Genomic DNA, 18,857 nt, shown 5'->3' with positions numbered 1-18,857 from the left:
GCCATTTACCAGCCTGCTACGCTTGATAAGTTGGCCGTCGTTATCATCGCAACACACGCTCATTTCCGTCTGCTTTCATCGCCGGCACACCAGCGGACGTGTCTACCTATGCCCCCCATAACACAACCCTCGCACAGGTAACGATCGATCAATGGCGAGTCCCTGCTGCAAGTGCGTGCAGGGCGGTGCAGATGGTGTCTGTACGCTCTCCTCTCTCTACGCTCTCCTCTCGACTCTCTAACTCTCTACTCCTCTCTCTGCGCTCTCAACTCTCTACCGACATCTCTCAACTGTTCTACGCTCTCCGCTCTTTTCGACTCCCGACTCGCTCTCTCTACTCTCTCTCTCTCTGTCTCTCTCTGTCTCATTCACTCTCTCTCTCTATGTCTCTCTCTCTCCCGTGCTGACAATCTATAAATGTCAGATGAAATATCAGACGTGTAGATCGCAAATGTCAAACCAAGGTCTTTTCCCGCTTCAAACAATTCAAATTGAAAAGCCCGGGAAAATTCAAAATCAAGTGTTTTCTTTCCCTGCCTTCCGCGCTCCCGTCAGGATCCGCTCTTGGATCGCTCTTCTCATTTTTCTCGTCTTCCCTCTCTCTCTTGTGCTCCCCCTGTTCTTCGCCTGGCTACCCAGCTCGGCTGGGCTTGCGCTTTGCTCATTGGTCCTTGACCGCAACCCTTTCAATTCATTGGCAGCCTGCCCCTTGCTACCCTGCTCGTCCTCACCAATATGGCTTCCACCGAGGTGTGTCCCCAGCCTCTCTCTCACCCCACATACCGCCTTGTGCATCGCCTCATTGACCGCGTCGCTTGCTCACCACACCACCTCGGTTCACCGCAATCCAGCGCGCGCCTCTGGCTGAGCGCAGCTACAACAAGCCAGCTTCTCAAGCAGACGCCAAGTAAGACCTCCCGCCATGCCATGCCATGCCATGCAGTTGAGTACCACAGCCTGACCAGTTTGTCGTCTTCTCGTCCTTGTTCAGGGCTTCCACAACCTCGACAGCCTCAGCCATGTCTGGGGAGCCCAAGCGCGAGTGGACCCTAAACGATTTTGAAATTGGCAAGCCCCTCGGCCGGGGCAAGTTTGGCAACGTCTACCTCGCCCGCGAAAAGCGCACCAAGTTTGTCGTCGCCCTCAAGGTCAGTCCTCGTCTCCCTGCACCTGACCGGCAAAACTGGTGCCCAACCACTCTTGGCATCCTTTTCTTCCCCCGAGCACACAGCTTCTCAATGCCTCCATCAACCACGTACCCCCTTGTCTCAATAGGTCCTCTTCAAGAGCCAGCTGCAGAAGAACAACGTCGAGCACCAGCTGCGCCGCGAGATTGAGATTCAGTCCCACCTCCGTCATCCCAACATCCTCCGCCTCTACGGCTATTTCTACGACGAGAGCCGCGTCTATCTGATTCTCGAGTACGCCGCCCAAGGCGAGCTCTACAAGGTGCGACCGCCTTCATTCATTCATTCAGCCATTCAGCCATTTCAGCCATTCAGCCATTCAGCCATTCAGCCTTGGCTTTGATTCAAAACCAACTCACCTCCAGCTCCTTCGGACCCAATCAGAAATTGCAAGAGTATGGCCGCTTCTCCGAGCCCACCACCGCCAACTACATCAAGCAGCTTGCCACTGCCCTCGAGTACTGCCATCGCAAGCACGTCATTCACCGTGATATCAAGCCAGAAAACCTTCTCCTCGGCCTCAAGGTCTGCTCAACCCGCGCCTCAACCGACGTCACAACCAAGATACGCGTGCGCGTCATGATAGGGGCTCTCGAGGCGCTCACAAGAGCCAATGCCAATAGGGAACGTTGAAGATTGCCGACTTTGGTTGGGCCGTGCACACCCCTAGTTCTCGACGCCGCACGTTGTGTGGTACCCTCGACTACCTTCCCCCCGAGATGATCGAGGGCAAGGCCCATGATGCCAACGTAAGTCGTCTTCTAAAGGGCTCACGCCCTCACCCCACAAAAAAGAAAAAAGGCCCCTGTGCGATATCCACCTCTTTGCGAAAACCAGCGACCCACCCGTGCAGCAGCTCACCAATCGCTTTCACACCCCTCCAGGTTGATCTGTGGTCCCTGGGCGTGCTTTGCTATGAATTCATGGTCGGCAACCCTCCGTTTGAAGCTGAAGGCCATCGCGACACCTACCGCCGCATTGTCAAGGTGGATCTCCACTTCCCCGACTACATCTCAGAGGGCGCGCGCGACTTTGTTTCCAAGGTAACGCACACCGAACTTAGCTCCATCAAGTACAAGTCTGCCTGGCTCACGTCATTTCCTCCTCTGCATCAACTTGCTGCTCCCCTTTCTTGCACTTGCCACAGCTGCTGCAGCATGACCCGGAAAAGCGCATGCGCCTGGACATGGCCCTGCAACACCCCTGGCTCGTGTCGCAGAGCCAAAGCTTCTCCGACTAAAGAGAGTTTCCTTGTCAAAACGCCACGCCCATTGTCTCTCTGGCAGCCGCGTTTGATTTTGTCCGTGTGTGTGTGTTGTTTGTGTCTATGCGAACGAGTTTCCGAGCCTTTTGAGCGTGACTCTCTTTCTTTACCTTGAGCTGGTTGGTTGGGACTTTGTGTGCCGAGTTCAACCGCCCGCCTTTTCTTCTTTCTTTCTTTCCAGACAGCTGGTCTTGTTGATGACCCCTCCTTGTGGTGTTCTTCATTCTGTTGGCGGTCTATCTGCCACCCGTGTCATGCTACTTGATTTTCCTTGTCCTTTCGACTTTACGCTTCGGCGGTTTCATTGAGATAAACCTGTACGTCTTCTTGTTGGCACTCACCACTCTGAGCCCTCGCCCTCAACGTCCATGCCATGCACGCCTGTCCTCGAGCAGAAGCAGCAACATCAGGGATCAAGGCATGGGTGTCGTCTCGCCCATATCTAACGTAGGAAGAAACCAACCACTGAAAGTTGCTCCTTCCATACAGCGGCCAGCCATCACCAGACTTGTGTCTGTTGTACCAGAGTTCTGCCCATGTGCCCTACTCTTTGTGTGTGGGCGCTGGCTCCCTGGCCCTCGGGCTCTGCGGCCCTCTGACTCCCTGGCTCTGGCTCTCAGACCTTTCAGTCTCGTCTGCTTCTCTGCTCTCTTGTTCCCTTTATGGGCAGTAGATTTGACAAGTTACACAGATGGGCTGTTTGCGCTGGGTTCAATCCCCTTTCACAGGTTCCGTGCTGAAGCAATCGTTCATCGGCTTCCGTGCTGAAGCGATCGTTCATCGGCCGTTCAGTCCAAGTCGCGATCGGGGCGCTGCCGTTTCAGACAGACCAACTCCCTTTGTTTCCAAACAAAGCAACTTTGCAGAAAATCAAAAGACTTTGCTATAAAAAAATGGCTTTCAATCATTCACGTTTAATCTTTTCACACTAGCGCCTGCTAATTATAGCGGAACAAAAGGCGCGTTCCCGCCCACTTTTCTCTTCTTTTTTGTGTTTTGTCTCTCCTTTTTTTATTTTTTATTTTATTTTTTTTTTGGTCGAGGGGTGGTGTTGCTCCAAACGGCAGCGCGCGTCGCAACCCGCAACCCGTGCCTGTCTGTCTGATCGAGTGGGCGGACGTGCTTGCGGTTGAGTTGGGACAATAGATCCTGATTATTAGCGTCAGATCAACTCGGAGACGGTTCTTCCGGCCACGGGGGCCGCTGGGTGTTGTGCGAGCTTCAACCCCGCTCACAGGTGCTCGCCATCTCGTCATCAAAGTAATTCGTCGAGCAGCGTGAGTCTCCATGTTCCAGCTGTCTCTCGCGGGCCCATCTCGGCTGATTCGGTCCTCTTTGTGCATGGGTTTCATTTCCAGCACACGTGCTGCCACTTGAGCCGAGCCTTGTCTCATGCGCACGCATCCTATTCTTATAACATTTGCAGGGCGGCCACGATAATCATGGCGTCGGCATCATGGAATCGGTGGGGCAGTTTGATCCTGGTGGTCGGTTGGCTCGCTACCTGCTCGGGCCAGGCTGGGACCTGCGACACCTTGGGTGAATTTGAGTGTCAGAGTCAATCAGCCTGCATCTATGAGCCCATTTCTAGCATTTGCCGTGCCCGGGAATGCTCCGACGCCATGGATGAAAGCCAGTGCCTCCGTCTCTCTGGCTGCACATTCGATCGTTTGGCTTGGATCTGCCATAACGCAAGTGTGCCCCCGGAATGCCAGCTCTACAGCGACCCCAGCAGCTGCCCTTCAGATCGCTGCCAATGGTTCAACGGTTACACAACAGGTCGATGCATGGGCATTGATGAAGATATGCCATGTGACCTTTACGGCCCGGTGGAATGTCCAACTGCAGAATGTTATGTCAACGAGAACAACATCTGCACAACAAGCACTTCCACGACCTCTTCACCATCATCCACCACATTGCCCTTGTCCTCAACAACACCTATTGAGACAACTGTGCCTGCCACGACCGCGGCCAGCACTGCTGCGAGCACCACGATGACGCCTACCACCGCCACTATGTCAGCCTCGCCCACAATGGCCGTCACTACTACCTCGGGAGCATCAACGTCCACCACGATGGCTGCTACCACCGCTTCGACCACCGTCACCACCTCCTCCTCATCGCCACCCATTACCATGGCATCAAGCAGCAATCCTGCGACAACGACGCTTGAAGGTGCCGAATCCACCACCTCTTCCTCCATTACCATGGCATCAAGCAGCAATCCGGCGACAACGACGCTTGAGGCTGCCGAATCCACCACCTCCTCCTCATCGCCACCCATTACCATGGCATCAAGCAGCAATCCTGCGACAACGACGCTTGAAGGTGCCGAATCCACCACCTCTTCCTCCATTACCATGGCATCAAGCAGCAATCCGGCGACAACGACGCTTGAGGCTGCCGAATCCACCACCTCCTCCTCATCGCCACCCATTACCATGGCATCAAGCAGCAATCCTGCGACAACGACGCTTGAAGGTGCCGAATCCACCACCTCTTCCTCCATTACCATGGCATCAAGCAGCAATCCGGCGACAACGACGCTTGAGGCTGCCGAATCCACCACCTCCTCCTCATCGCCACCCATTACCATGGCATCAAGCAGCAATCCTGCGACAACGACGCTTGAAGGTGCCGAATCCACCACCTCTTCCTCCATTACCATGGCATCAAGCAGCAATCCGGCGACAACGACGCTTGAGGCTGCCGAATCCACCACCTCCTCCTCATCACCACCCATTACCATGGCATCAAGCAGCAATCCGGCGACAACGACGATTGAGGTGCCGAGTCCACCACCTCTCTCCTCACCCATTTCCATGGCATCAAGCAGCAATCCGGCGACAACGACGATTGAGGCTGCCGAATCCACCACCAGCCCAAATCAGCCCATACGATGGCAAACCCGTCATCGTCACGCCTCATCGACTTCAGCTACCCTTTCCCTGGCGTCATCCGTGGCATCTTCCACGGGTGTAACGACCAACGCAACGATGGCTGGCTCCACGACCACTGCGGCAGTGCCAACAAGTAACTCGGCCTCTAGCGCGAATACAACCTTGACCACCACTACCACCTCTTCTACTACCACTACATCTTCCACCACGACGCCTACCACCACGACATCAACCACCACTACATCTTCCACCACAACGTCAAGTTCCACGACCACAAGCACAACTACTTCCTCTACCACCACCACAAGCACCACTACCACCTCCACTACCACCTCCTCCACTACCACCACCTCCACTACCACCACTTCCACTACCACCACTTCAACGTCGACCTCCACTACCACGACGACCAGTACCTCGGCTTGTCCTTCGCGCGTCCCAGATTTGGATGTATCTGTGGTTTCACGTTGCTTGAACCTTGGCGAGGGCGGCGAATGCCCTTTGCCTTGTGCCGCAGGCTACCAAGGAGCCGGTGGCGTGGCGACATGCCGCCGAGGTGCCATCTGGGAGATTACGACCAATCCCACTTGTGAACCTCTTGATTGTGGCACTTGTAATGAGACCGTGCACGGATATGCGGGCGCCGCGACCACCCTAGTGAATGGTACCACTACATTGGGCTCGCTTTGCGTTGCCGACTGCTCACCAGGTTGGCTTGGCCGGCAGGCCACCTACAGGTGTGGTGTCGATGGAAGCTGGACGCCTGTGAATCCTGCTTATCCCTTGTTGCAGTGCACTGAAGTAGTTTGCGATAGCCTGCCTTCTACCATGGCTACCGATCTGGTTGCAGTGGGCACCTGTGCGGGCAATCCGGGTGATGAATGTGACATTGAACATGTATTCCAGTGTCGCGCCGGGTTTGGTGTTGACGCCTCCCGTGCTTCTGAGATCAAAAATTACACGTGCAATGCTAGTGGTGACTGGGTGGATGGCAACTGGCCATGCCGAGCTTGCGAGCCAAACAGCGAAGAGTATGCCACCGACGGCCGTTGCCTAGTGGCCCAGGCCTGCGTCGATGGTGTATCATACGAAACTGCTCCTGTCACTGCCACCAGCGGTCGCGAGTGCACACCCATTTCGACGTGCCCGAGTGGCACGTATATCAGCGCCGCAGCTACTTTGACATCAGACGTTGTGTGCACTAGTTGGGCTGGTGAGTGATTGTGTTGCTGGTAGTAATGCCGCTTATAGCAACGGATCTGGAGGATTCGCGCGTGTGTTCATATCAAGTTTATTGTGCCTGCTTCTCACGTTTGTCTGTCTGTTCTGTAGCACCTTGTGCCGCGGGCCAAGTGCAGGTGTTGGCGCCCACGGTTAACGAGAATCGTGAATGTGCCAACTGCCCCAGCTGTGAAGCTGGAGTGACGGTCCGCAGGGCCGATACGTGCACCGGGGACATGTTGCCGACCAGTGTCAGTCTTTCCGACACGTGCCGAGCCTGCACCACTTGTGACGAGGTGGTACAGTATGCCAATCTGACGGCCCCAGCAGCCGGCGTGGTGATGGCGGCCCCCGGATTTTGTAGCGTGGATTATGACACCCAATGTACCGACCTGACCACGTGTGTGGTGGGTGACCAGTTTTCAGGTCGAGAGCTGCAAGCCCCTTCAACCACCAGCGATCGCGTTTGTGGTGCGCTGACGACTGCCTCTCGCACGCAGCCCATGTTGCTGCAGCAGACCATCGATGACGACAGCACCATGCTTGTGACGGGTGTGCTGCGCCTGCCGGAAACGCCGGCGTCCAGTCTGCAATCTGGAGCCAACAGCGCGACAGCCGAGACCGATGACACCATGGTTTGGGACACCGCTGCGCTGAACGTACTTACACAGGCTCTGCGCCACCACATGGCAAGTCTCAGTGCGTCGGGTGTGGTCTTGGTCAGCGTGCTTGCCATCGAGACGGACTCCACGACGGGCGGGGTGCAGGTGGTGTACTTGGTCGAGCTAACCATGCCAGAGCAAACAGTCATGGCTGAGACGGGCGAGGTGGCGACCACCGCAGCGGCAGAGCGCACGTTTGCGCTGCAGGTGGGAGCCTTGCTACAGCAGATTCTCGTGTTGCAGCAGCGAATTCAAGGCTTGGCACAAGCAGCTGGCTACGAACCCCTGGCCACGGCCGTGGTCGGAGCCTACGCGGCTGAGGACACGTCCTACATCACGCAAGCCAGCACCAGTGTATCACTGTCCCAGGGCAACGACGACAGCGACCGTGACACCATGTATATTGTTGTCCCAGTCCTCGTCGTGGTCCTCTTGCTTCTTTTGGGTGTGGGAATCTGGATGCTGTGCAGCCGCTCACGCAAGGCCTCAGTGGACCTGGCTCCGGCCAGTGAGCTAGGCGGGGTCATGGAGATGCAGAGACGAGGCCCTCCTGGCGAGATCAATGCGTCACAGGTGGAGCAATACGGCGATCGTGTCGTCTTCCGTAGCCAGGAAATGAACCAAAGCCGGGATACTCACCGCACGAACATTGGCAGCAGCATCGATGTTGCCTACATGTAGTCTTCTCTCCCTCTCCTACTTTTTTTTTTATTACTCAGGAAAATTGTCCCGCCCGGAACGAAAACAAGCAAATACATAAAACCAACTTGTCCAGGACCTTTATCATTAATCGATCTTGCGATTTTGACTGTCTGGTCGTCCTTAGCAGCCCAGAGTTTATCGTTTCCCCGCAAAGGCTGTATCTCGTACACACACGCGCGCGCACACACACACATCCTCGCACTCCCTCGCACAACGCTCCTCATGCTCATCACACCCACATTCCAGCCAGCCGCTCTACCACGAGCAAATCTCCCATATGTGAGTCTGGCTGACCCGATACTCATTGTCAGACAGTATTTATCAGTATTTGTCAGACAATTATGGACCGAACCAATTGTCAGACAAACGCTGTCAGTTGAGCGTCGTGTCGGACGAGACGACGCGACTCGAGTTTTTGAAGATGATGGCGACAGCGGAGATGGCGACGGATGCGAAGACGGAGACGGAGACGGAGACGATGGCGGGGATGGAGACGGGAGAAAAGGTGGATGAAGCGGTAGAGGTGCGCGCTGAAGCAGAGGCAGAGGCAGAGGCAGAGGCAGGCTTGGATGCGGAGACAGCGGTGATGGATGAAGATGCCGAGCTGAAGGGGAGCGATGAGCCCACGAGGCGCGCTCCACCGGCAGCAGCCACGGTTATCGTTTCGGGCATGGTGATGGGAGGTGCTGGTCCTGCGGCAACACCGGCCACGCAAACAGGAAATGAAATGGAGGCTAGCACCGAGGGTCAAACAGCTGTCAGCGCCGCGCCCAGCACCAATTCTTCGGCATTGGCCAGTGACTGGTCCCTCAACAAAGCTCCATTTTCGGCAGCCACGCAGCTCGCGCACTACTTGGGTGCTTATGGGCGTGTTCTATCGGTAGATGGACGCCAAGCCGAAGTGTTTGTACGGTACGCCATCGTGGCATTCCAAAGGGTGCATCAAGCTCTGACGCCGCTTCTCGGCCTCACTTTTCTTTTGCTCCCGCCCCGAAATGTCTTTCACGCCTCCCCGCATGCACCAGCCTGGAGGATGATGGCGTTGGTGCTGCTTGCGTACGCTCACTCCACAACACGATGCTCAACGGCACGCGCATTCGTGTGAGTTTCTCCTCTGCTTCTCCACCCTCTAATTCTTTTCGCCCGGCAATCAACTCACCTACTGCGCATCTCATGTCGCTCTCCAGATTCGCAACGCCGCCCAACGCCGTACACATGACGAAGCCATGCAGGTAAGGAAATAGCGATGCTGCAAAAGTCATTGAATTCTTCGAGAGCTACAATTCTTCGCCCACCGACGTTGATCATCGGTCACCAACCCATCTGGTCCTTTTAGGATCGATCCAGGCACCATGTTTCAGCCAACCGCGAGTCAGATGACCTCAATGGCAGCTTTGTCGGGCGTCGTCCCAACACAACGCGCGGCGATGCAGACTCGGAAGAGGATGAGCAACGCCGTCGCGAAACGAAGCGGCAGCAGGAGGCTAATGGTGACAAATCTCCCAGAGAGACTGACGCTTCGGCAAAACACTTTAGTCGCTTTGACGACGACGACGACGATGTAACGGCTGAGGATTACGGCGAGGATGATTTCGACCTCGAGGGCGGCGAACAAAGCGCAAAGCGCGTCAAGCGCGCCTAAACGCCCTAAAGGTTGGCATCGGTTGCCTTCTTTGTTGTTTGTTGCGAGTCTTACTCCACTTTGGTGCAAAAACGTTTTCTTCCTTCGATTTGGAGAGCAGCAACCACACTTTGTCGGACCAAGCCATAGGGATGTTGATGCTCGCTGACCTCGTAGTCTTCCTCTGCTTCTTCTTCTTCTTCTTCTTCTTCTATTTTTTCTTCTTCTTCTTGTTCTGTTCCTTCTTGTCCTAATCGAATTCTGGGCACTCAAAACGGCACCGTCTCCAAGTACAATGCCTTTCTTCTACACATGCTGCAATGCCTCTTCCAAATGCCACGCTGCGCCCGTGGCGTAGGGGCTGAGCGTATGATTTTCGCACAGCTGAACCCCATGCCAATCGCATGTTGCCAGCAATTCGCCTGCCGGCTTTGACGCACACCACTCAACCAGGGACCAGCTTTGCCGCAGCAGGGTCGTGCTCTCCTCGCGAAACGAGGCTGACTAATGATTTGTCCAGACCAATCAATGTACGGTGAGCCCTCAGTCACCATCATAATCATGCAATAAGCCAGAAATCTGCATACCTGCAGACTAGGTAACATGGCAAAAGACAGGCTGGTCATCACGCCCTGTGTCTGCACCCGAGTGAAGCGAGTCAGTGAATGAGTCACCCAAAAAAAGGTGGGACGCCCACAATGCACGTGCGCTTTACCTCATCATCAACGATCACTGCATGCCAAAGGCCGGCATGGCGAGCTTCTTTGCCCAGCGAGGCAACCACATGCACATATTCCTGCTCCTTCTCTATCTTGAGTGCAGTTTGGTCTTCCATCTGGCCATCTGGTCGCATCCATCGCTGCCGACAAACATCGGTGAATCAAGTCTGACGGAAGCATGCCCCCAAGAGTTCTACCTCTGCTGCTGCGCACGCAGGTGTCAAGCGGATGGAAACCCAAGCCCTTTCTGCAAACACCGCCACTCGCAAAACTTACCACCGACACGAGAAGCTCAGGTCCCGCTGTCCACACCATAACCAGTGTGGGCTCATCTTCGACAGTCACGAGCCTCCCTTGGCTATGATGCACCACGGGATTTGATGAGAAAGTGGGAGCGCAAGAAGCCACTTGAAACCGGTAAGAACGGACACACAAACCGAGTAAAAACGCGTTCCTTCACGTCCCATCCCACTCCGACAAATGCGGTCTGAAGCCGAGTCAGCCCCTCCCGACCCGCGATAACCTGTAAGGCACGCAGAGCAGAAGACAAGGTCAGCGTCACGCACATTCATCAACTCTTTGGCAGGGGGACCAACCAAGGCTTTTGGCGGGCTTGGGCGCGCAAATGCTTCGATGCGCGGCGCTGTCATGATATCCGCCGTGGTCATTTTTGGCGTCCACACCAGCGTATACCCAACAAAAGCGTCGGCCTCAAACCGTGCATGAGCCTGGAGCACAACAACGCCGCGCAAACGCGATGTGAGCTCCCCTGCGACCGTGGACCAATAAAGCCATGAACAAAACGGGATTGGGAAGGTGCCGCGGTCTTTGCTTCACCTCAGCTAGATGCCAGGTTGCAACAGCTGGACACAACTCTGATCGGATTGGAAGGCCACTTCGATGTCCCTGTCAAGTAACAGACCGTTGGAAACTAAAATGAGGACTTGGGGGCGCTGAAACGCATCTCTGCTTGAAAAAGTCACGGCGTTGAACGATTCAGCAACTCACCTCGATCGAGGCAGCAAGTGCCTGCATGGCTGTCTGAGTGTTGCGATTTTGGGCGCCATCATTCGTGTCCCAAACGTTCAAAAAGTGACGTCCTGGATTAAAGACTAAATTGCCACAGCCGGATGCCCGATCAGTTTCTGGCAGCAGCAGTCAAGCATGGTCATGCATGCGTACGAAAGTGGCCGATTCTTACGAGGCGGCAAAAGCAGCAAACGGGTCACCACCTATCAAAGCGGTTTGTGGAAAATTAGAGGTCATTTCAATGAAGAAACAAGTTTCTGAACTTTGGCTCAGCGCAGAGCGGTGGCATAGCTGTATTTCTAACCTCTTCGACGATGGTGTGACTAATGGTGCTGTCAAACTTTCGTCCAAACATGACTGGACGGTGACGGCGACGCTGCGAGTGATGCGATGAGCGATGGAGCGAATGCACAGACAGGTATGCACAAGCAGGTGAAGGTGGGCATAGACGTTGTAAGGATCCGAGGCGCTGGCGGGTGGCCCTCAACAGCATGAAGCGCACCTGCAGCATGGCGAGATCTTCCCGACGGTAGACCATGGGAGAACAACCACACCAGTCCACAATTGCCTTGTACTGGATGCAGAGGGCAGCAAGTGATCAATGTAGTAAGCGCACCGTTGCCAAATTGACTGTATCACAAAGGCGCAGCTGTACCTGGCATTGACAGCCCCGCTCCCGGTGCCAATTGGCCACCCTATAATTGTTGCTCAGGGTGCGATGGCAGAATCCGTCCGCACTGGCTGCGACGACGTGAAAAAAGGACTCGGCCGAGAGCAAGGAAAAGTCGTAGAAGCGACTTTTGCATGGGAGCACGTTGTGTGAGGATGGTGAGCGAGGCGAGCTAGCAAGCCCAGATGTGTGGTCTAGGATGAATCAGATTCAAAAGACTCACCGTGCGGCCTGAACAACAGGGGGATCGGCCAGCACAAAGTCTGAAAATTCCCGATGCAGCATAAACCAATCGCTGCCCCCCTCCATGGCAAGGTCCGAAGGCAGCTTGCGTTTCTCCAGACGATACATGTGATTATCGCACAGCACAAACGTTCTGCGTGCAACCGGGAGGGACACGAGCACAGAAAAGGTCAGGACACTTTATGGGCATAGCTGAACCGTGAAGACGAAGAAAGGCCGGGGCAGACTTGAAGGATGCTGGGTGTATACCGATCTAGTCCTTGCTTGGCAATGAAACGATCGTGATTCTTGCCGTGAGATTTGAGAAAAGAGATTCCCAAGGCACTGGCAGGCGATAGAAACTGAACAATATCATCAATCGGCCTGATGATGGCGAAATGCGCAGTCGAGCGGGGGGCGTAAGAGAAACCAGAGGGGACGAGGAACGGGAGAAAATTCAGGGCTCGGCGGTGACCAAGCTGGGGGCATGGTACAAACCATAGCGGCAAATCGGCACCGCTGAGATTGATAAAGTAATCCCAGCTCAAATGCGCCAGCTGCGCCATGCCACGCAGATACACCTGGGCATTGTAGATGAGATGTACAGGAGCTGCAGAGAGGACCATGCATTCTGCGCGTTGCTGTGTGTGTGACGTACCTCGTACAGGTTGCTGGCGCCCCAGATGGTGGGCAGACGAAACTGGGTGAGAAAAACATTTACGAGGCGAGACCGTGCGAGATCTGCCTTGAGTTGGTGATAGAGATGATTGGCACTAAGATGAATAGACCCAGGCAGTGCGTAAATATGAACCAAGGTCAGACAGGGTGCGTGCGCGTACAAGCCAAGTTTGAGGTTAAGCTGGCCAGTGCGGCACGAACCGCGCTTCGACATGGATTAGGTAGTAGTGATTGGGGTGGTAGATGGCTCTAAGAACGTGCTGCAGCTGTCGGTAGTCTCGTCCATGGACAACCAGCATAAAGAGAATGCGCAAGGGTGGCATTAACGCCGCGTCCTACCAAGCAAGTGCATGAGTTCTTCAAGGAAAAAAAAAAAAAAAAAAAAAAAACACCACTCCTACGACGACAAGATCTGACACATGCAGACAGGACGCACGACGAGTTGTAGGCTGGATTCGAGCCACTGCTGTGCTTGCATGTCGTTCATATTATCATCAATGGGAGCATTTGGCCATGAAACAAGATTGGAATTTTGTTTGAGGCGGCCTAAGCAAGTCGAATCGCGCCGCAGCGGTGAGGCAACGAGGTGGGGGCGTCGATGTTGCATAAACCAGTTTGGTCAGGCAAAAAGGACCCGAACCTTTCCACCATGCCGTGTAAGCAGAGGCTGGGAGAAGCTGGCATCGCTTTGTGCGTCCGCCACCGAGTTGTTGAGGATAGAGCAACCCTGCCTGTCAGCAAGAGGTTAGCTGCAGTGTTAGAGGCCGATGCAAACATGGCGCAAAACAGGCCGACTCACGGTTTGAAGGCAGGTTGTTTGATGAATCAACTTTTTGCAGCGCTCGGTCGGGGCACGCTGGCGCAGAGTGACGGAGATGCTCATGGTAAGCACGTGCCGACGATACCAGAGCAAGATTTCAGGTGGCTGAAGGGGCTGGGGGGAGGTACCTGATAAGCTGAGGAGGCGTCTGGGTGAATAGCAAGTGGACAGGCGGTCCAATTGAAACTTGTAAAATCAACGCCAAGCTCTGGGGCAGGTTTACAAGGCAACGGGTGAGGTGTGCAGAGATGTAGCTGGTCTCAGCCGAGCTGAGAAAAAGCAAGGTGCGCATACCAGCAGCGCGCGGGACGTTTTGCGGGCTGAGGGCGGCCAGGTCGGCTGCAAAGTGTTCCTGGCGCTCCTGAATCTCCCTGCAGGTCGGGAGGCGCATCCCAAACGTCGTGAGCAACGAATAGGCGCAGCCGCAGGCCCAAAACCATGTTCAAAGTAGCAAATGTGGCAGCCCCAGCACAAACCGAGCAATCTGGGAGAGATCTTCAGCGAGGCCTTGATCACTCGCTCCTGCACCGTGCAGCAGCTCATCGGGTCTGGGGCTTTCAAACGTGGGCGGCGCCACCACCTCGGCTGTGCTACGAGCCAGCGGATGCCAATGGCGCCCACCCCGCCCGACCACCCCCGGCTCCTCCGACCCACCATTACTCGCATCCAACCAGCTCAACAGGGCGAAACTCAACGCCCCAAACAGCACCAACTGCCCCGCAAACACGACCAGCGCGCACATCCAGCGCCGCATCCTGCCAGTGCCGCACACATGGAAAATAGCATTCAAAGAATTTAAACATCGACATTTAAAAGTTTTATTAAAAACATCAACAATTTGTAAAAGTTTTATTAAAAACATGAACAAGTGCTTAAAGGTTTTAATCATCCCTATGGAGGGCAAGGGCGACCGAACTGGCCGCGAAGACCGGGAAAAGCCCGCGGAACGACCGCGAATACCGCCATGACGAATGGCCACAGTTGCTTCGGCAGTGCGTCGTCTGCAAGGCTATTGTAATGAATCGACTTTGAATGCTTCTGCCCAGATGACACGGCCATTGGTATAATACATCCACCCTTGAACACGACGGATACAGGCGCACCCGACGTCAACATTGGTCTCTGCCCATTACATAGGTCATGCTTTCCGCATGCGGATGTATGTCAAATGCAAGTGGATCTACTGTCGTGGGATTGTACTCTTGTGGAAAATAGTGTCAAGGTGTGGGAAGCGAAGGTCAGGTCAAGGGTCAAAAACGCAAGGTTCAAGGCGCGTCGAGGGCCGAGCAGCAAGTCGAGCGTAAGGGCTTTCTCATTGACGTGTACAATTCTTTGACATGTGGACATCGGGGTCATGTGCACATCTGAGTGCATATGTGCAAATGGGGTACACCAGCATCTGATGTGATACACGCTTCTACACCGAAGTGAGCTCTTGTTTCATCAACAGCGCTCGCTTCGGGTGGGGCTCCTCTGCTGAGGTTGTGGCTGCCAACTCGTTGACTGGCTCGGCTGTGGAGCTAGTGGAGAAGGCGCGCATCACAACTGGCACATTGCTACTGGCCATCACCTTGACGGCAAAGTTTCGGGACTGTGGCACCTGCTGGTCACTGGCATTTTGCAGTGCAGTCCGCACTGTCATCGCTACGTCCTCGGGTAGATCAAGTCCATGAATGGTCGTGAGGGCGACTTCGAGAGTAAACTTCTGCTTGCCCACGGCATCATACGTTTGAGTCACTTGCACTGGCCCCATGAGCAAGGGGTGGCCATCGCTGCTCTCGGCTTCAACCTCGGCCGTGGTCTGCATCAGTGCATCTTTATAGGCCTTGTGCAAGTTGCTGGCGTCCTTTTCGGCCTGCTTGGCTGCACTGAATTGGCAACCGAGAGAAATGTGCTTGGCACTGAGCGACGCTTGCTGGCAATAGGCAGGCAACACGCCGAGAAAGACGGCGACCGTGGCATTGCGCACGGCGAGCGTGGCAATTTGGTCCTTGTCGGGCACAAAACGTGCAGCTGCTTCATCAGTGGATGCAGATGCATGGTCAAAGTGCAGGGCCAAAAGGTACTCAATCAGAGCCGAGTCCTTGGTGCCATTGGGGCACGTGGGCTGTGCCTCGCCACCACGAGAAGCAGCGGTGCCAAAGTCCATGATGCCTTTGACCACGCCCAGGTTCCAAAACTGGCGGTCAAATACTTGCTGGTATTGCTCTGTAGCGGTAAACAGGGCCGATGCTTCCATGTCGTAGGCATCACATCTCCGTCCGAGGGCGTCTTTCCACATGGAACCATTCTCCTCAACCATGGGTCCACTGGCAAACTCGGCGCACATGACCCGTCGGGCCAAACCTGGAGGCCTGGGGCACAGGTGTTGTCGGAATTTGGGGCTCTTCTGCTCAACGATGCGAGCGATATTCATGGCACGCGAGTCCTCCATGCGACGCCGGTCCAGCATCACAAGGCCCTGCCCCTCGCGCTTGCCCTCTAAGATGTGGGTGGCTGCCCCAGCACAGACCACGTCTCCGAGGCAAAACTTGCGCTGACGACCGGCACACATGCCCAGCATGACAGCCGCTCGGGGGCGCAGCCGCGCCAGGAGCGTAGCCACGCCAGCGGCGCCCGACTCGGGGCCTTGTCGGGGGCCAGCGGCCAGGACCCATCGAAGCCCAATGGCCCCGACGCGCGGCTGCGAGCTCGTGCGCGTGACGCGCTCTGCGTCCAAAAACGGGGCGTGCACCTGGCCGTTTGCGACGTGCAGATCACCATACACCAGCTCGTTCCCACCAAGGGAGACTCGGTTGGCATTGAGGTCGCCAATCACTTCCACGTTGGCGTCGGGGCGCTCGCGCTGCAGATCGCGAATCGCCGCGAAGGCATCGTTGCGTTCCTCCACCTTGGCGCAAATAATCAGCACGTCCGGATACATCACAGGCGCGTAGTTTGTCTCCACCTCATGATGCTCCATGTGTTGTGCCATCCCGCCGATCCCTCACCGTCACTCCTGACCACCCAAAGTTGCGGTGAGAATGAACCGAACCGAAGCGAACTGAAGCAAACCGAAGCGAACTTGAACTGAAGCAAACCGAAGCGAACTTGAACTGAAGCAAACCGAAGCGAACTTGAACTGAAGCAAACCGAAGCGAACTTGAACTGAAGCAAACCGAAGCAAACTTGAACTGAAGCAAACCGAAGCGAACCGAAGCGAACCGAACCGAACCGAACCGAACCGAACACGTCCCAGTCTTTGAGTTCGTTTTCTCTCTTTCTCTCTCTTTTTTGATTTTGTTTGCTTGTGTGGAGAGAGAGAGAGATCATGGCTTGCTTTGCTTGAGAACTTCTCTTCTTCTTCTGACAATATTGTCATCATTTTTATTGTGATTAGTCAGATTCTTTTTGTCGCTTCTGTGTCCACCACACACACACTGCAGGATGATGAGTTGTCGTGGGTCGGGCCGGTGTCGGGACGGTGTCGAGGCCTGGGGCTGGTGCTGCTGGTTTGGGCGCTGGGTGTGGGGGTGGTGGCGGGTCAGGGGCCGTCGATTGAGGTGGATGACGCTGGGACGCTGCACATCAACTCGATCGGGGACGTGATGCTCAGCTCGACTGGGGGAAAGGTGGTGGTCAATGGTGTTGATGTCGAATCCGCCCTCGCCTACCTTTTTGACAAGTGGTGGAGCGCGCCGCCGCAAATCGTCATCTCCTTAATGGCCAATGGTGCCTACTCGGTGTACGCAGCAGACTTGGACTTGGACGGTGACCTCGACGTGCTCAGCGCCAGTACCGACGACAATAAAATTGCGTGGTACCCCAACAACGGCGGTGGCTCTTTTACCGCACCACTCGTCATCTCCACCGCAGCCCGTGGCGCTCAATCAGTGTACGCAGCCGATTTGGACTTGGACGGCGATCCTGACGTCCTCAGTGCCAGCTACACCGACAACAAAATTGCATGGTACCGCAACAACGGCAATGGCACCTTTTCCACACAGATGAACATCTCCACGGTCGCCAAAGGCGCTTCCTCAGTGTTTGCGGCGGATTTGGACGGTGACGGTGACTTTGACGTCCTCAGTGCCAGTCCTTACGACAACAAGATTGCGTGGTACCGCAATGATGGCAACGGCACATTTTCTGCACAAAACATCATCACCACTGCGGCCAATAGTGCCCGCTCGGTGTACGCAGCGGACTTGGACGGCGACGGCGACAACGACGTCCTCAGCGCCAGTGTCAATGACAATCAGATTGCGTGTATCGCAACAGCGGCAACGGCACATTTTCCGCAAAGATTGTCATATCCGCCTCGGCTGGTGGTGCCATCTCGGTGTACGCATCGGACTTGGACCTCGACGGGGACCTCGACGTCCTCGGCGCCAGCCGCAACGATAACCAGTTTGTATGGTACCGCAACAACGGCGGCGGCACCTTTTCCGAACAAATTGTCATCTCCACCGCGGCCAATAGCGCTTTCTCGGTGTACGCGGCGGACTTGGACGACGACGGCAACCTCGATGTCCTCGGTGCGAGTCTGGCTGACAACAAGGTCGCGTGGTACCGCAACGATGGCCAGTGGAACTGGAAAACACCTTTTCTTTTGAGTGAGCACTGAGGCCGGCTCAAAGACTTGGCGTTTCGAACCTTGCACAAATTGAATCCCCGCTATCGACACTGCCACACAATATCACGGATTCGGGCCGCCACGGGCTGCCAGGGAGAAAGGCAGAACGATCAACTGGGGGCGGCAGAAGCTCGACAGCGCAAGCCATCATAACATGGCGCTTCTTCCCTTTTGGGGTTTTGTGTAGTGGTCTTGTAGTCTGCGTTCGTGTACATGGAATTTGAATCATGACCTTTTATTTCCTATAAGAAGAGACAGACAGACAAATGACACTTGTGTGGACTTGCGTGTGGGTGTGATTTTGGGACAGCGGCCTCCTTATGCTTTGTGGGAACCACTTGTGGAAAAAACAAGACCAAGACAGCTTGGTAGTCGTCGTGGACAATCATCACTTGGCACGCCTCGGGCGTGCTTTCCTCCAAAAAAAGAAAGAAAAAAGAAAAGGCAAAAAATCGGAACACAACAGCAAAAGAACCAAATCAAGATTGAAGAAACAGGGCAGAAGCAAACCGGATCTCGGCCTATTTGAGATGGTGCACGGCAC

General features: G+C 55.1%; 5 protein-coding genes across 5 annotated transcripts; 3 read left to right on the top strand and 2 right to left on the bottom strand.

Moving 5' to 3' along the window:
* Positions 1–1,019: 1,019 nt before the first annotated feature.
* Positions 1,020–2,427, top strand: MONBRDRAFT_30263 (uncharacterized protein; the record flags this gene model as incomplete). The annotated part of the gene is made up of 6 exons (XM_001750714.1): positions 1,020–1,148; positions 1,276–1,449; positions 1,572–1,712; positions 1,811–1,936; positions 2,072–2,230; positions 2,335–2,427. The coding sequence occupies 6 exons, from the start codon at positions 1,020–1,022 to the stop codon at positions 2,425–2,427; spliced, it is 822 nt and encodes a 273-aa protein (XP_001750766.1).
* A 1,466-nt stretch (positions 2,428–3,893) lies between these two features.
* Positions 3,894–9,581, top strand: MONBRDRAFT_30262 (uncharacterized protein; the record flags this gene model as incomplete). The annotated part of the gene is made up of 8 exons (XM_001750713.1): positions 3,894–6,063; positions 6,160–6,567; positions 6,687–7,635; positions 7,708–7,914; positions 8,255–8,851; positions 8,965–9,040; positions 9,127–9,171; positions 9,276–9,581. 8 exons carry the CDS (start codon positions 3,894–3,896, stop codon positions 9,579–9,581), a joined length of 4,758 nt encoding a protein of 1,585 aa, XP_001750765.1.
* A 1,694-nt stretch (positions 9,582–11,275) lies between these two features.
* MONBRDRAFT_30261 (uncharacterized protein) lies at positions 11,276–14,452 on the bottom strand (the record flags this gene model as incomplete). The annotated part of the gene is made up of 14 exons (XM_001750685.1): positions 11,276–11,424; positions 11,481–11,511; positions 11,613–11,684; positions 11,811–11,882; positions 11,925–12,105; positions 12,202–12,354; positions 12,471–12,584; positions 12,699–12,781; positions 12,859–12,973; positions 13,080–13,213; positions 13,519–13,605; positions 13,678–13,826; positions 13,993–14,069; positions 14,370–14,452. 14 exons carry the CDS (start codon positions 14,450–14,452, stop codon positions 11,276–11,278), a joined length of 1,500 nt encoding a protein of 499 aa, XP_001750737.1.
* A 663-nt stretch (positions 14,453–15,115) lies between these two features.
* Positions 15,116–16,862, bottom strand: MONBRDRAFT_39279 (uncharacterized protein; the record flags this gene model as incomplete). Its single annotated transcript, XM_001750684.1, has 1 exon — positions 15,116–16,862. Exon 1 carries the CDS (start codon positions 16,670–16,672, stop codon positions 15,116–15,118), a length of 1,557 nt encoding a protein of 518 aa, XP_001750736.1. The 5' UTR covers positions 16,673–16,862.
* Positions 16,863–17,399: 537 nt separating this feature from the next.
* Positions 17,400–18,685, top strand: MONBRDRAFT_30259 (uncharacterized protein; the record flags this gene model as incomplete). The annotated part of the gene is made up of 2 exons (XM_001750712.1): positions 17,400–17,922; positions 18,624–18,685. 2 exons carry the CDS (start codon positions 17,400–17,402, stop codon positions 18,683–18,685), a joined length of 585 nt encoding a protein of 194 aa, XP_001750764.1.
* Between the last annotated feature and the right edge of the window lie 172 nt (positions 18,686–18,857).

This window comes from Monosiga brevicollis, genomic scaffold (assembly GCF_000002865.3).
Source record: "Monosiga brevicollis MX1 MONBRscaffold_46 genomic scaffold, whole genome shotgun sequence".
NCBI classification, from domain to species: Eukaryota; class Choanoflagellata; order Craspedida; family Salpingoecidae; genus Monosiga; species Monosiga brevicollis.
Note: the sequence above shows the minus strand (reverse complement) of the source record. Positions and strands in the feature narration are given on the sequence as shown.